The sequence below is a fragment of the Mchenga conophoros genome, linkage group LG18 (assembly GCF_057382185.1).
Source record: "Mchenga conophoros isolate Kocher_MC1m ecotype Shallow Benthic linkage group LG18, M_conophoros_male_GT1.1, whole genome shotgun sequence".
Classification (NCBI taxonomy): domain Eukaryota; kingdom Metazoa; phylum Chordata; class Actinopteri; order Cichliformes; family Cichlidae; genus Mchenga; species Mchenga conophoros.
The window spans coordinates 20590975-20608588 of record NC_140543.1 but is presented as its reverse complement, the minus strand read 5'-3'; the positions used below and the strand labels follow the sequence as shown (position 1 = coordinate 20608588).

The window sequence follows — 17614 nt, the reverse complement described above, 5'->3', positions numbered from 1 at the left end:
CTGGGCAGGTGCTGAGAAGATCACATCTGGGAACATTTTCACAGTTAAACTGTTCAGTTTGCACGGGTGCATATATGTTAAAATTTTTGTGTATCTGTATTAGACAAACGAAGAGAAGGGGGGAGCTCGGACAGATTAAGATGGAGGGAGGGAGCTGTATTGACAAATAAGAATCAGCTGACTTTTGTTTTTCGAGACAAAATTAGACCCGTGCTCCCTAAAACGCAGCAGAGCCTACCCCACTTCCTTGCAACCAGAGCCACCGAAATAAAGAGTGAAAAGTGTCTGGGATATCTCATTTGGGCGAGAGGTCACCAAGCCATTTTACTAGAAATGTTTTCTCTTTTTCATTGGTTTATTCTTTTTTTTCTTTTTTCTTTTTTTCTTTTTTTTTTTTTTTTTACAGCGGGGAGGGAATCGGTGTGTGTGCACTTGCGCAACACAGAGCTCTACTCGAGCTCCACTCATGAGGCAAGAGCGAAATTAAAGCAGGCATTTTTTTTATTCCATTTTTGTTTAATCCCACTGATTTCTGAGGGGATTATCAGACCAGGCACGATTGAGAGACCGCTGACGCGCCTGACACCGCTCGGAGCTACGTAGAGCGACAGAGAAAGAGGGAGAGTGAAAACATAACCTCAAAATCTGGAGAAACGTTTGGAAATCTTGTTATTATCATTGTTATTTCATCCACGGGGACGTCGCTCGTCTCGCCTGTTGGTGAAGCGAGGATGCGCGCTGCAATAACTGCACGCTTGGCGCAGCTTTTTATTATGGAGGGCAACTTTCATTTGTGCGGTTGCCCAAGAATTTATGGCAACTTTCTCGTGACCATCGACGCTGGGATTGCATGTCAAAGTACGCCGTGTTCAGCAAAAGTGCAGGTACATTAAAAAATGTTTGTTAGCCTTCTAATAGCGAAACCAGCCTGTCTCTTAATGTGATGAGAAGCTACTTTGTTAATGATAATAATGAGTTAAAATTGCTTTTATGGAGGCGGTTTACATAATTACCAACAGTAGCCTGTAGAAAACTGCTGTTGTGCGTATTTCTTATGGGTAAATAATGAATTTTAAATACTTTAGCTGATTTTTCCTCCAGTTGTTCTATTAATGAATGGCAAACAGGGAAAAACATGGTTGATTATTTCTGATATATACAACCAAACATAAACATATAATACTGCTTATTCCCTGTAGGGTCTCAGTTGCAGGCAGCAGTTGCTTATTCTGATTCCAAAGGATTATCCTGTGCCCTGCAAAGTAATCACTGGATAAGGCAACGTGACAGAGTCCACATTACATATCTCCTTACCCGGCACACAGGAAAAAAGTATCTGGTAACAGAGATGTAGAATACCCTGAATAGGAAAGGTTTTTATCTTTCTTGTTCTTTATTTTCAGAATCTCTTTGGAATTTCTTGTACATGACTAGCCAATGGAGGAAGAGAAAGCTGCTGATAATATCCAATCAAAATCCGGTTCCCCTTTGCCCACTGGGCTTCCCATAAACTGGGGACTCATTACAGGTCCTGTTCCTGAGCCTGTTTTCCCAGCACCCACCACCACTTTGAATGCTTCTCTTCCTCCCCCTGCTCAAAGTTCAGCTGTCCACGCCCTGCAGACCAAGGTGAAGTCGATCACGCAGAGAAGAACAAGGGGAAGAGACAGGGAGAAAGACAGAGGAAGATTTGACACGGAGGTGTTGGTGAGCAACCCAGCGGGGCACATTTCATCTGAAGTCCTCCTTAGACAGAGACCCAAAGTGAAAGGCCAGCTGTTTCTGCCTGCTCCCTCCTGGCGATCAGGTGGTGCAGAGGACTTAAGCAGCAGTGATGAAGAGGAGGAGGTAGAGGTACAAGTCAGGCTGGAGATCCACAGTCCTCCCGCTGAAGCACAAATTGTACAGCAGGGGGAGGAAGTGGAAGAGGAGCAGTCAGAAAAGAATGATGGACAGGTCAGTCATCCAACGGGTCAGCCTTGTGGGCTTGGAGAGGGCACCAGTCTGGAGAGTCTTCCGTCTGACAACCCAAGCACTAGCAAGGATGGCCCATCCGCTTCCCCTCCTCCTCTTCCACCACCACCTGTGCTCTCCTCCAACATCTCTGCTTCTACAGCATCGTCCTTTACTTCCTCCACTTCTTCTCCTTCAGCAAGACACTGGGCCCCTCCAAAGGGCTTCTGGAGAGTAGCACGCCCAGAAACGTTGCTTCTCAATGGGGTTGACCCTCACAATACACCCCCCACATTACCACTAAAGGACTACACTCGGACAGAGGCAGTAGCAGAGCCTCAGAGAAAGCCTAAACTGGCTGAAGCAGGCAACAAGAATGATGTGGGAGGTCTGGAGAATGACTATGATGTGTCTTCTGAAATCCAAAACTCTGGTAGTGTGGAGTGGTACCTGGACAAGTATGAGCAGAGGGAGACAGATGTGACTGATCCCAATAAAGGACTGTGCAGTTCAGACAGCTCGGAGAGCATGTCTTCACAAAGTGGAATCCTTTGCGCTGATGATAAACTGAGGGTGAAGGAGAGGGCCTATGCAAAGTTAAGGGAAAGACAACAACACTACAGGGAAGTGAGAGAACTGCAAGAAGGAGAAATCACTGGCTATGATGAAGAAACGACGTACAGAGTGGATTATAACGGTAGGTCTATTAAGGAAAATAATAGAGAAAGCGAAAAAGTAATGCATGGAGCCATCTGAGAAGGGGTTTAGTAATGCTTTACTGATAAATAAGCTGTAGAGTGTTTTGAAACTCCTGGCCATGGCATGAAATACATAACTTTACTTTTGCAGTATTATTATGCTATACAATAATAGCATTTTTAGTAGCGTGCCTTTATTTAAAAAAAGACAACAAAACACATGCTGCTATATTTATGACAACAATACTTGATATAGTTTCAATAAAAGGCTGTGACTTAGTCATATTTTTTTCTCTATTACTTTAGCTTCCTCATGAAGTGTAGTCAAATGTTATGAGCTGGATCAGCTCCTGTGGCGTGTTAGCATTTTGGATGAGGACAGAAAAGGTTAAATTTTGCATTTGATTTTTTTCCCCTAACAACCTTCTAAAGCTGGAAAATTGTCAATAATTTATGCACATTGTCTGCTTAGAATGATTTCCATCTGTTGCAGCCATTTAAAGTGCCCCATTCAGCTGTAGTCTGCCTACCTACAATGTTGTATTGAAACGCAGAATGTAACCTGGCTGGTTCCCAGTGCTGAACAGATGTCAGATGTGCAGATGTGCATACGGGTGTTACTATTAATAGAGCAGTGGGGGAAGTGTCCCTGTCTTTTTTATCTCTGCCGGCGCGCTAATGGATGTCTTTGTATGTCTGTAGGATGACAGATGATATTTTTTCCCATGCAATGATCATGTGGTATTGCACAGATCTCAGTTTCAATGCCCAGTACGGGAGATGCAGGTGCAAGTTCGTGATGATGAGATGATTTTGCCCTCTTGTCTCTGGGAAATCTGCTTTTATCCTTCAGCAGTTACATAATCTGTGTATGTGTATGTGTGTGTATGTGTGCGTGTGTGTGTTTTGTTTTGTTTTGGGGGGTTTTTTGTCCGAGATTAAAGATGAGTTAGGGATGACCTCCGAGACTGCCACTGAGTGTAATCTGAACCTAATGTTATAAGGTTTATGAAAATCCTTTTGATCATAGCAAGTCCCAATTTCTTTGATACCCAAATGTCCTTGTTGGTCACATCATGGCTGACTGCTCTCTCTGCAGTTGTGTTTGCCGCAAGGCAAGTCCTAAAAAAATGGAACATTAAACAATAATTTAATGCGCTGTAGCACATTATGTCTGGGTGAAGGAAGAGACAAAGACAAGAAATCCTTCTTTCATCTGGAAGAAATTTTGACTGCACTTTTATATATGCTCATATCTTTTTCCTTTTTTATACCAGTTGCAGGTGCCCATCCTGTTTTGGACGCCTCAGACTCAGCCATTCTGGCCCAGGAACTTGAACCCTATTTAAGGTGAGCAATGTAGTTCCTGGCAAGGGTAGTGACAGATAATCTCTTTGGACTATTTATATCCTCTCCTCATAAATTTCACTTTTACAGCTGCACTTGAGAAAATCTACCCAATGAGGCAACTATGCGTGGTGCACAATCCAAACAAACACTTTGATAATCAGGTTTAATCACAGGGAAGAGATGATGTCGAGTATTGTCAAAAGCAGTGCACTGGCGATACTGAGCGAGTATCAAATATGTGTAATGTTTGATACTCGCTCGACACTTGTCGACCTGGCACACTGTTATCTTTTTTCACCAGTTGCACAATTTTGGAAGCCATCCTTTTAGTAAAGGTTGTTATTTTGAACATGGTTATAAACTGTAGAATAAAGAGTTACATATGATATTTAAAGACAGGATCCAACTTTGTTGATTTCTTTTTTCTGGTGTTTGAATACTGTGGTGACACAACAAACTGTAATCTGGTGAAAGACAATATGTTCTCATCTTGTCACACAGGAGAGAATGAATCACACTTACAAAGATTACAAAGATAATCCACGTGGCTGGTGTATCATGCTATCTTTATCACTGGGCCAGGGGATAAAGAGAAGTACAGACGATGAAGCACAATGCAGAGCAGCTTAGCTGCTGGGCATAAAGATGGATGGATGAATGGATAAATGGATGGATGACATTCCCCTTTGCTGCTGACCACTAGAGCCACGCCCCAGTCTTTTTATCTGATATTACATAAGACAGCTTAGGAAGACGCAGCTTGCTGGGCTCCATGTTAAGTCAATCTTTGGGGAAATATGATGTCTCTGGATATGTGTCAGCACAGAATAAGCTTTGAAAATTTGAACACTTTATCAAAAATCCAGCATTCTCAGACAGATGCTGGCAGATTGTCTCATTAGCGAGTTAAACTCTATCCATTTCCCTGCTGTTCGGTACTAATTTCCACTCTCTGTCTCTCTTCCCATTGCTCCTCAGGTCACTTCTTGTAATCAGCGATGAACTACCTCTAAGCCCAAGACACGAGCAGGCCAAGCTTCTTCTGGAGCGAGCAAGACTCAAGGCTCGCTCCAATCACATCAAAGCCGATCGCCCCAGCAGACGCTCCCATTCTGATCAAAGATCCACCGTGTAAGTTAACTTAAAAGGCCTGTGTGAGCTTGTAGGATTGAGGTTAGAGACTGTGAAAGTCCCACTTTGAGCGTGTCTGCTTCTTCTTTTTTCCCTGTTTATGCACTTCTTATGTTTGTTTATCACTTTGCTCCCATCCTTACGTCTCCCTCCCAACACTTCTTCTGTGCTTTGTCTATCCTTCTTTTGCACTTGCCCCTTTCCTGCAAAGCTAATGTTGCATAACCGAAAACAAGTTAAAGCTTTAGAACTTGACTTTTGCTTTGTAATTACATAAGCAAAGCTGACAATGTTTTGAAAATGTTTGCTTTTATTCTTTTTATGTAATAGTGTGTACTTTGTGTAGTTTTGTTTCAGAAATCCCTTTAAATCAGCAGGAAGTTTTCACTTAAATTAGGATTAGGAGAATTTGCAATATACCCTACATTCGTGACTGCTTCACTAACCTGGTCATTGGTGCCTGAGACAGACAAAGTTGTAACACATACAGTATGTCTTATTACAGTTTATGTAAATGTCATTTTAGCACCTTATATTTTGATATTATGTGCCCAGTGGTGCACATGTTATTGAGTCGTATGTTTGCTACCATCTGATACCGAGATGATGGATTCAGCTTTCCTACATTTTTCACATTTGACTTTGATAAACTAATAACATAAAAATGGAGAAGTCGACAAAGTATCTGGCGCTTTAAACTTGTCTCCAATACCCACACCTCTGTCATTTTTTACAGGAGGAAACAGCAAGTTGAATCTCCCAGTCCAACAACAGCACAAAAAGCTGTTCAAACCAAAGAAGAGCTCCCAGCTCAAGTCTCATCTGGTCCCCTCCTTGTCCCCAGTCAGAGAGACACTTCACCCAGCGACCAAGTAGGTCGAAGCAGAAGGTACGGTTGCTCACCCACCCGTGTACGCTTTGAGGATGAATCAGAAAAAGAAGCAGAGTCTCGCTACTTGGACAGAGTGAGACAGCGTGGCAGGCCCGGGACACCCAGGTTCAAGAGTAAAGACAGCAATATAGATTCCAGCAGCAGCGGTTCAGAGAGGAACAGAAACCACAGAAGTGTTTCTATGCCTCCTACACAGAAGCAAGAGGATGAGCCTGCTGTTGGTGAAACTACAACAGTGGTTAAAGAGATAATAGTGCTGGTGAAGAAATGTGAATCATGTGGTTCTGTGGTGAGAGAACCTCAGCCAGTTTCATCGCCACCAGATCCAAAGCACGCTGAGCCTCAGCAGCCTGGTAACCCTGAGGACCCAAGAGGAAAAGTGGCTCCTCGCTGGGTGTCACCAAACAAAGCGGAGGCAAGCACTCGTCCTAAAGCTCCTCTTACTGTCACCTTCGCCGGCGCTTATGTTTTGGGCGAAAATAGAGAAATTAGTACAGGATGGAAGTCATCAGGGTTTGGGAAACTTAGGAGAAGGAGCAGGAAAGGAGAAAGTCGGTTAGAGTCTGGTCATGGCCCTTATGGCCCGTCGTGGGCTCAGCGGCGTAACTCAAATCCACGTAACAGAGTCAACCTGAGCAGAGCTGTTTCATTTGCACCTGATAGCCCCATTTCTCTGGAGCCACCTTTGCTTGAAGCATCTGGTGGACTAAGGGAGTCACCAACCCCTGCATTGCCTATCAAGTCAGCTCTCAAGTCAAGCTCAAGAAATCGCTCTGCTGCTGGTCAGTCCACGGTTCAGTTCCAGATGACCTCAAATCAGGGAGGAGAGGGTGGAGCTCAATCTCTGCTGGATTCTCCAGACACAAGGAGGGAGTCTCCAGCATCTTTAACCCCAGGGGTGCCTGCTAGTAGCAGCCCAGTGTCCTGCATCAGACCCTCTACTCTGAGGTACTCCCCAGCCAGACTAGCCACAGACCTGCCAGCCTCTGAACTCTGGGATGCCACTCCAGATGGTGCAGGTGAGTGGCAACAGTAATGTACATAAAGCAGCATTATACGATTACACATACTATTCGTTTATCATTAATGTTTTAAATGTAGTCATGGTCCTATGTTGCAACTAAGCAAGAAACTAACTCTGAGTAATTTCTATTCTTAGGGATATTTAACTTTATAATGAAGCCTTAATAAAGTAATGAGAAGGAAATGAAAAAGGCATGAGCTACAAAGTAAATGTTACTCTGACTACCTAATAAATGTTGATGAAAAAGTACAATATGTCTGTCTGAACTGCAGACAAGTGGAAGTATAAAGAAGCCTTTTTGGTTGTGTTTCTGAAGTGAACTGTAGCTACCTATAAACTTTACTTGTGTGCACTAATAGATAAATGTTGTAGTGTGGAAAAGAGCAGTTAGAAGTTTACTTTCAGCAAAGATCAGGATAATACTGACATTTAATTATGTACTCTTTTCCTTTTGTAGGCTTAAGTGGGGATTCTGGTTCTGGTTCAGAGTGCCGTGCAATACGTGGCCTGGGTATGTCTCGGGCTGAGGACCTCAGAGCAGAGCTATTGAGGGCTGAACATCTGAAAGCTGAGGCCCTGTGGGAGGAAAACTGTGATGGGTCTAGGTAAGCCAAGATAACAATGTTCTTGCCATAGCTTAGACAATAAATCCCTTGCCCCCACCAACACTGTTGTGCAGCAGTTAGTAGATTAAAACCCTATTCAGCAGACAGGCTGTTGTTCTTGTTGTTAGAAAGCTTCTTTCAATACCAGAGCAATCCTGCCCTCTTTTGGTAATACAGTATATAGCTGTAGTCATTACGATCCTTTACAGAAGGAAGACACTTATAAAATTGTTTTCACAGCTCTTAAAAATAATCTCAGTCCATAATAACAATTCTCAGTGTGTGTGTAGTTCACACTGTGATGCAACAGTGTCTAGATCAATATATTTAAAGTCTGTGCTAAGGTCTAATTTAAAAGAAAAATCACAATTTTCTTTTTACAGAAAGCTGGATGGGCGTCCAAAGCTCTTCCTACGTCGCTTCTTTTCCTCCATTGGCCTGAACAGTGTCGGTAGGCTTGTGAAAGGAGGTCGCTCCAGTAGTATGGAACAGCTCAGTATACCCACTGCCCCCCGGGCGAGCTCAGCATCACCAAGCCCAACACGGAGACCGCAGCCCACTATCCGCATACAGAGGACACCCTCCCTGCAGACGCTGAATACGGTGAGCAAGAGGTCTAAATGTTTTGTTGTGTTGTTGACTGCTGCGCTCCTTTATCTCATGTTTTTAACATCATGATTGGCCACAATAAATGTATACAAATTTAACCTCATACAGGCAGAAGGTAAAAAGTAATGTCATTTTCCTCACATACCTGTACAAAGTTCATTTCAACAGTGGACCAGCCAAAGTTTCTACTTTGTACAGGTCTGCTGCCTTCTCTGCAGTTTCAGGAATACACTAGTGGAATTAATCCTTTTTTTGTATGTGTGTGTGTGCTGCCAAGCAGACCATATTTTTATAGGTGTAATAAAGGCAAAATATTATGGTTCTGGAAGCTGGTTTGGTGAAAAGAAATAAAATCAGTTTATTACAGTGCCATTCATTTGCCACTAGGTGCTGCCACTGGCCCAGCTGCGTAAAGCCTCCTCTGTGCAGAGTTTAGAGAGAAGAACAGAGCGTTCAACCATACTTGGGGAGGTGCAAATACCATACGGCCTGGCACTCAGGTAGGTGACTGTGGCAAACAAAACCAAGCAGAAGAACTGAGTGATGAAGATGACTTATATAAATTCTCACACTCTTATTGAAATAATGAATTTCTGCTTCCTCAGCCCTGACAGCCCTCAGCTTGAGCTTCACAGGGCCTTGAGCGTTGAAGATGTACTTCCCTCTAGAATTGCACGTCCGGTGGGCCGGGCCACTCAGGCTTTCCCTGATGGGAGTATCCTCCTGGAGCTCATCAAACCCCCAAACGGTCCTTATGGTTTTGTTATTTCAAGGGGCAAAGGTCGACCAGACACAGGTATGTTTTTACATTTTCAATTTCATTTTTTGTAATAATAAAAAGAGTAGAAATTCTATGAACCCAAAGACACATTTACTTCTAACTCATTTCTTTCTATTCATCTTTCTTCTCTTCTCTTTTTTCTCCTTTGTGCAGGTGTATATGTTGAAAAAGTGGGTGATGGCAGCGGAGAAGGCCCGTACGTAGGCCTCCTTGGCATCGGTGACGAAATTCTGCAGGTGAATGGAGAAGCAGTGGCCGGACTCACTTTAGACCAGGTGACGCGCCTCATGACCAGGGAAAGCACTGCTTCCCTTCGAATCATGCCCGCCCGACGCAATCAGCGCTGATTGACAGGACAGGCATGGCACACAGCCACTTCTCCTGGAGACACGCAGAGTAACTGACTGCTACAAACACTGCGGACTGACTGCAACAAATGGTAGACGTGCTGTAGTCAGTGCAGCACACTTGCAAATGCGTAGATGGAAAAACAGGGTGAGGGCTTCTTTTCTCATAGTGCAAATCAACGTTTAATTATGTGACATCACAAAGGATTGCAATAGAAACTAAAGCACATTACATACAAATCCAACCGTACACAGAGTAGGCAAGTTAGAAAAGTTTAATGTATTTGAAAGTTAAGAAAAATTCAAGCCTAATGCAATTTCAATTTGTAAAATGATTTATTTTCTTCTTCTTTTTTAGTTGTCGTGAATTTTTCTTGTGATTCATTTTGCTCTTTATGTCACACAGAGCACGAGATCTCAAATGGTTAGTGATTGGAATTGTATTTTGTCACTTATTTGAAATTGTATACAGATATATATTTTTAAGTACTGTTGCTTATTTATTTATTTATTTATTTATTGGTCAAATAATTGATTATCTGTAGGGGTGTGGCACATGCTTGATCAATAGACCCTTGAGCTGGTGTGTAAAGAAAGAAAAAAAAATTATCTCATTTTGGGTTTGTTTGTTTTTTTCTTCAGGGCATCATATTTCCCTGGGGCTCTGTATGGTCTCTTCATTTTGCTTGTGTTGTATCAAGTACTCTTTTATGAACCGGGTGCCGTTTTGCTTCTAAATAAAATAATATAGAGATTTATTTTGTCGAAATGTTTATCCTTTAATTTAACAAATTAATTAATCATTCACATTCATTCCACAACTAAATCGCACACTTAGAAATGCTTACTCTGTTATGGCGTATTATATGTTTTATTTAAAGTTTCCAGTCACGTGCATTAATTTAGTTTCTCGATTAATGACTGTTTGTCGCATTTTTACGCAGAAGAGTGACGTTTCAGCGGAAGATTATGAAAATAAGCACATGAAAGGGAATTGTTTCAGGCACAGAACAGGATGTAGGATCACGGTCGTGACTTCTGCTTCAACAGACCTGCTATAGGGTCGTGACTCAGTGTGGAGTTCGATCTTTAAATCATTAATTCACCATGGAAACGCTATCTATCTATCTATCTATCTATCTATCTATCTATCTATCTATCTATCTATCTATCTATCTATCTATCTATCGATCTATCATCTATCTATCTATCTATCTATCTATCTATCGCTTCAATCATCCTGCTCATTTGGTTAAATGCGCTTATTTTCTACTTTCGCAAAGTGTTTTGAAATGTGTTAAAAATCCGTTATTAGGATGTACCTGCCACCATTTATGCTCTACTGAATGTACTCTGATAGCATGTCACCGTTGATGCTCTGCTCGTTTATCTGATGTGACCAGAAGCCGATCCGCTTTTATCTCCCCGAGCCACGACTCCCCACGGACCCGGGGGAACCGCCGGCCCCATCCCCAACATTTCCAATGGCACACACACACACACACACACACACACACACACACACACACACACACACACACACACACACACACACACACACAAAGCACATTTTATTATGAACGTGTTTATCGATAAAGAAATATCAATTAATAGTGTCAAAATGATTAGACCACCTCATTTTTACCAGCCCATTGTATCAGTGGCGCATTCATCCTCGGGGCGCAGAAATGGATATGGATTAATGGGCAGAATAAACTGAACAAAAAAATAAAATAATATAAATAATACAAAAAGAAAAAAGGTAGAGGGCCCTCTGTTATTATCAGTTATCTTATTGCAGGATAAATGAGCTTAGCGGGAAAAAAAACCTTTGTTGAAAATATAAATAGGTCAAAAGCTTAACCTGAGCTTTTGTTTATTGCGTAAAAAATTAAAAAATTAAAATTAAAACACCTCAACTGTAGCTCAGGCTACACTACACCACCTCACGTTGATACAGGCCGTTGCGATGTGCCTGTTTGCTTTTTTTTTTTTTAAATGCTTTGCCCTCCACAAGACTATATAGCCCACGACAGCCAAATAATAATGAATCATTTCATAAATAATGGGTTTAGGGGCTTATCGGGAATGAAGAGGCCGCTGCCGTGCGCTTATCTCACTCGGCCACATTGCGGCCTGTGTTCCGCTCCCCATACTGAGGGAGCGCACTGGATGCGGCGAGGAATAACTCAGCTACACACATACGCATACACACATATGCACACGCACACACATACACACACTACTCCACAACTGGTAGAGAGAGAAAAAAAAAGAAAAACCTCAGACATGGATGACCCACTCACAAAATGGCTCCACTTACACAGTAACATCAACAACACGGCTGGAACGGTAAGTCCCCCCCAAAACACATCTCTTCATTTAAACCAGCGCATTTTTCGCTCTGTACGCGGTAATTTGAGCGCGTTCGTCTTGGTTTTATTGCTGTAATGAGCGACATTTTTAGCCTATATTTTCTGCTATTGTCCGATCGGATGGTTGGAGTCTACGGCATGAAATAACGGATGCGAGGCCTGCTGGAGAATTCCCAGAAATTATGGTGCGTTTTCTTTTTTAATTCTCCGTCTGCCGTTCGTTTAAAAGGAAAAACATTTCCAGGAAATTTATCAAATGAGTTACGTCTGAAACACCTGAAACTGGTCATTGTGGGAAACTCCTGATTTTCGGTGTTAACACCAGCACTAATATGGCCTTACCCTCGATAAAACAAAAAAAAAAAATTAGACAACCTGCTATTAATTCTTTGCGCGTGAAAACGATCACGTTCGAGCATTTTTTGGACTATTATTTTTCATTTGCAAGGGGAGGAAGGAAAAGCAGAAAGGTGGATTTTTATTTTTCTTATTTTTTTAACTTCGACGAATAGTGGTCATTATCAACCTTCCTTTTAGTCCTCGCATCCACAGCTTTCCTCCACGATAGTTTTACATTTAACAGTAGCGAAAATGATGCTTCTAATTTCCGATCTTATAATTAACGCGGACATCTAACGTCCCTGTAAGATATAGGCGTAACGCCTTAACTGTAGCAGTGAAGGCCATGCAAGCGTTTGATAAGAGCTTCATAATAGCAATAAAACAAACAGGAGCAGACAAGACTCCTAATAAAATAAATACAATAACGGGTTACACCTGCAGCTGTAAATTAAATGGTGACAAAATAATCAACCGTGGAAATTTCAAACAAAATAAAATCCAGTGAGCCCTGAAAAGAATTCATCGTGTTTCTATTTAGCTTGAAAACACTCTCACCTTGGATAGTTTGAGAAATAATGGTTTGATCCTGGAAAACTGCGAGATGTTTGAATGTGATGGTCATAGAGTGCCGAGTTATTTCTTTGTCATGGAACAATATCACAGGAAAATCTTTGGCCTTTTCTTATTCAGTTTGAAAAATGTCGAATAAAATGTGTCACCTGAGGGGGGGGGGGGGGGGGGGGGGGTCATCTAATTGCTCATTCAATTTGCTAATTTAAGCTTTACAGTATTCATATCATTTACAGTTTAAGAACAGTACTTTGAATAAGGATACGAGCCAGGATAATAGCTCGGTGATGATGTTTTATTGTTAATTTTCTTTAGGCTTGCGTGGACAGCAAATGCGTGGTTATATCTGACATTTTGCCACAAACGATGCACTGAACTATGGATTAATCGAGGGAAATCTCATTTAGGACGTAGTGGACTCTAGCGAGTGGTGACGGCATAAAAATGATGGAAAAGCGGCAACAGGAGCTTTGTCCCGAAAGTCCCGATGCAGGGTCCGGTCCTAATAAACAGGAGGACTCCGCCATCATCTCCAGACAGAACGGATGCAAGGAGGACGGGGAGCCGAGGAGAGAGGAGGGGGAGGAGGAAGAAGAGGAGGAGGATGAGGAGGAGGAGAGGGGAGGGAGCTTCAAGGGGGTTGAGGAGACGGATGACGTTCCTCTGCAGAACTCGAACAACGGGACCAGCATCAGCATCATCATCAACGGCGTTGCCAAGGAAACTGCCTCTCACAACGCCCTTGACCTGAAAAGGGAAGTGCCGGTGATCGAGCTCTCCAGGAGGGACGCTATAAAAGCGGTGCAACAGAGGACTGAGAGCCATTTGGTGCCGATCACGGAACTTCGCAGACCTCCACCGCTGCCGCTGCCGCCGCCGCAACGAGACGACGCTCGAATGGTCCAACTGAGCCCAAACGCGTTCCCTGTCCCAGCGCGGGCGATGCTCTACAACCTGGCACAGCCTCTCGCCGCCATCAACAGGTAAAGGCTGAAGGAAGGGGGGGGGGAATCAAAACAAAAAACATACAGTTTCATGAATGCACATAGAAAGTTTGATGGTTATTAGACACAATTATGCCTTTCTGTAAAAGGATAGGGGACAAGATGCTTTTTGTATTACTGAGGTTACGTTATGTTTACATTATTGAGCATGTGCATATGTGACAGATGTGTGTGTGTTTGTGTGTGTGTGTGTCCTGCTGCAATGAGTGGAGAGCATTAAGATCTTTTAGAAGCAATGAAGGAAACTGTGTACAGTGGAATTCATGTGACCTAATGTACCTGTGCACCTTTTGTCTCCTTTCTGTTGACATAGTCTCGGAGGAGAGTCGGAGCAGTACAGCATGTACCCCAGCAACAGGGTAAAGCGCCGCCCGGCGCCTTATGAGGTTGAACTCGACGAGGGTAGGCGCATTTTAGATCTTTATAAGTATGGTAAGATGCACTTCTGCCGTGTCCTCCTTCTGCCAGTTTAGTCCCCCCCCCAAACGTCCCTTCTCCATCACCATTGTCATTCATTCACTGACATGGAGCTATACCGTACCTAATCTGAGTCTCGCAGAAGATGCCTTGCCAAAGGAAAATTCAGAAAGGGCTTCACCCATGAAGAATAAATGCATCATAATTCACGGGGCTAAATAAATGCTAATCTGAATGTCAAATACATGTACCTGCATGCCATTAAAGTAAACCCTTTTCAGGCGGATTTGGGGTTTATTTCATTTGAAACATCCTTTCCACTGCTGCCCACTCACTGCCATGTACAGGGGTGGAGGATGGGGGTGCTCCTGCCTCCATGCCAAGGTTTTACTGCAGAGTGGGCTGAAGGATTAAGATAGACTGGGTGTGTTCCAAGGGCAACAATAGCTTAGAAGACACCATTGTTGAAGGGTGAGAGGATGTGACTACCTGCAGTGAAGCATTTTACTATGACTAACTAAATAAAAAATATTTAGAATGTCAAATAGGGAGCACACATGCTCCCTGACAACCTTTAAGGAGATTGGCATGCCACACCAACCATTTCACTTGTATCACATATGGCACACATCTGATCCATCAGCTAAAAAAAAATCTGTGGCCATATACGGAGGACAATTTTAAAAGTTACTGCTTTAGAATTTGTTGAAGTTTGTTATTTTCATCCTGTACTTTCTCGCAAATAAATGTTGTGCATCTCCTGCTGCTTCTTCTCCCACTCTTACTTTTGCGCTTCTGTTGATTTATTGTTTTACAAACCATATTTTCTGCTTCAGCTCTGCATTTCATTGGTTTTTTTGCAAATGTGTTGGTGCCTTGTCTCCTTACTCTCCCCTTTTCTTGTCTTTTTCTCCTTCTTTCCATTCTGCTAGCTGGCCAGCCAAAGATTGTACGTCGCATCTTCACAAACAGTCGTGAACGTTGGCGGCAGCAGAATGTAAATGGGGCATTTGCAGAGCTTCGTAAACTCATTCCCACCCACCCTCCCGACAAGAAGCTGAGTAAAAACGAGATACTGCGGCTCGCTATGAAGTACATCAGTTTCCTCTCCAACCTCCTCGAGGATCAGGATGGTGGGAGGAATGTTGGCAGCACAACTGATGGGGACACAGGGCTGTTGGTTGGGGTTGCCGCCCACGAGGGGGGCCCTCAGGGTGAACCGCACCAGGACACAGTAGTGGGCTTAGCCAGGGATGATCTTTTGGAGACAATGTCGCCAGGCTCCAGCTGCGGAAGCCTACCTGATGGCGATGCTGAAGGCAGTCCTGAAAGCTTCATGGAGGACCAGGACTCGCCTCCAGCTCCAAGGACTCTAGCAACATCTCGCGGACCCCCACTTCATCTAGCTACTAGGGATCTGAGGCGCAATGGACGCCCGTTAGATAACTCCAGTCGCCGATGATGCTGACGCCAACAAACAACAACACAGCACCTGAGAGTGAAATGGAGGAACTAAAAAAAGAAAAACGAGGCGGACACACTCAGACCCTGTAATTTTTGAGTCATCAGTGTAGAAAGGAGAATTAAGCTCCGCATATTGAGATAGTGCTGTCCAAAATGGACGACGAGCGTGTTCTCGTCTCCACGCTGAACAGTTTGATGAATTTAAGACTTGTAAATTCTGCATGTCTCATGTCTTTGATAGACCTGCGGATTTCAGTGCTTTGAAAGCGCCAAAGACTGGATATCCTTACACAATAGAAAACACCCCAATATATGAAAGAAAGAGCAAAGAAACAAAAACTAATAATAATCAGGCAATCGTCACTCAAACGACAAGCGTTTTATTCAGAGGATCAATGTTTCACTGATGACACTATTAATTACAATATGATGCCACTGGAATTGATCCACCTTGCTTGCACGGCGCCGAAAGTAACAAGCACACCAGGAGATTTATCCTCGACAAGTTCGGTGTTTTAATTTAAAGACACAAAGGAAAATTTGCCTCACTCTGAGGCCATAAAAACACTGAGTGGACCCTAATTGTACCCATGCGATTCGTATGCATTGTAAATAGCATATATATTTCCACTGCACAATGTAATAATAGTGACTCAAATTCAAGTCATGTGGATTAAGATGTACCATAGTGTGTTTGTCAGTGGGTTTACTAGCAAAATTGTCTTTTAGGAGACAGGATGACAAGAAGGAGGAGAAATTAGATGAACTAAAAAAAAAAGGAAAGAAAAAAGAAGTAAAGCAAGCGACTGAACGTATAAGTACATCAATTGTGGTACAATTGACTTCTGTTACACTTTGGTGATGAGAAAATGTCACCAAATGTGTCAGCAGACAGCAGAAAACAATCACACTGCCTGGAATGAATATATCTATTTGAAATTGCTGTGGAGGTACAAGACATGCAGTGTACAAAGTGTGGGTCAAATGAAATCACGACATGACTCATGCAGTCCTTTTTTATATGAATGTTGCAGTGTTTTGTTTTGTTTGTTTGGGGTTTTTTTTTTTAACTGTAAATCAGTTGTAGTTTAGTAAGGTACACAAATAAATCCCTTCATTGCCATATTCTACACTTACATGTACAGACGACACATTAAAACACACGCGCACACACACACACGCACAAAGTTGCACATCCATGACTTAAGAGTATATGAAAATGACTTACACTGATTTCCCGGAGACGGGCTGTGTCACCACATCTTGGTGTTGACCACTGATAGCTTACTGTTGATACGCATACGATACTGCTTTATGTAATTGTTCTTATTTTGTACACTTTTGTACAGATGTGGTTTCAGATTCTCTCCGCTAGTATTTTGAGTGCAATTCATTGAAGAAAAAGGAAACAAAAACACAATAATCAGAATTAAAGATGAATTAATATGACATTACTATTATTGTCATGTCAAATTTAAACATCTTGCAAAACTAATGATATTGCAAATTCTTCTAAGCACAGCAGTCGTATACTGAAGCGGTCTCAGATCGTGACAGCCAACCGGGAAGCCGATTCTAACCTTAACAGCAGTTCCAGCTTCTCCAACCTTAACCCTGACTCTCCTTTGAAACTTGTCTTCATTTTAGAAGTTAATGATGCACTTAATGGAGATGTGCCTTTTGTTCTCTTAAGGAAAGGAAATGCCAATAATCTGAGTGTATAAACAGATTTAGGGCCCCGCAACGTGACTAATATCTGGATCGCACACACGTGCAAACAGACACATGCACACCATCACCACACAGTGTTAATATCATAAGAACACCAGCAGTTTTCTGACAAAGACACTTATGTATTGCTCACTGTTGTTGCTTTTTCAGCAGGACCTAGTAGCCTATATTGGTACCTTTGGTAACTATGGTATTTTATGAATTGCAGTAAAGGGACATTGTACGTTTGGTAATGACATATTTGTTGTATTATAGCTGTATCTATAAATATATCCAATGTTAAATTGATGAATTTTATATTAAAAAAATGAATAAAACAAA

The 17614-nt window shown here is 42.5% G+C and overlaps 2 protein-coding genes across 5 annotated transcripts; both read left to right on the top strand.

Moving 5' to 3' along the window:
* Positions 1-174: 174 nt before the first annotated feature.
* LOC146553660 (uncharacterized) lies at positions 175-10148 on the top strand. The gene is made up of 10 exons (XM_085255693.1): positions 175-884; positions 1404-2650; positions 3929-4001; positions 4980-5132; positions 5869-7043; positions 7506-7653; positions 8037-8256; positions 8650-8762; positions 8868-9058; positions 9197-10148. Exons 2-10 carry the CDS (start codon positions 1438-1440, stop codon positions 9388-9390), a joined length of 3480 nt encoding a protein of 1159 aa, XP_085111819.1. The 5' UTR covers positions 175-884; positions 1404-1437; the 3' UTR covers positions 9391-10148.
* A 1226-nt stretch (positions 10149-11374) lies between these two features.
* Positions 11375-17614, top strand: tal1 (T-cell acute lymphocytic leukemia 1). Of its 4 annotated transcripts, none has more exons than XM_085255704.1 (4): positions 11375-11742; positions 13085-13660; positions 13995-14113; positions 15031-17614. In XM_085255704.1, exons 2-4 carry the CDS (start codon positions 13122-13124, stop codon positions 15558-15560), a joined length of 1188 nt encoding a protein of 395 aa, XP_085111830.1. In that variant the 5' UTR covers positions 11375-11742; positions 13085-13121; the 3' UTR covers positions 15561-17614. The 4 variants fall into 4 exon arrangements, with proteins under 4 accessions (XP_085111830.1, XP_085111827.1, XP_085111831.1 ...); XM_085255701.1 differs by having other exon boundaries at positions 11405-11742; positions 12993-13660; XM_085255705.1 differs by having other exon boundaries at positions 11448-11742; positions 12993-13660; positions 13995-14083.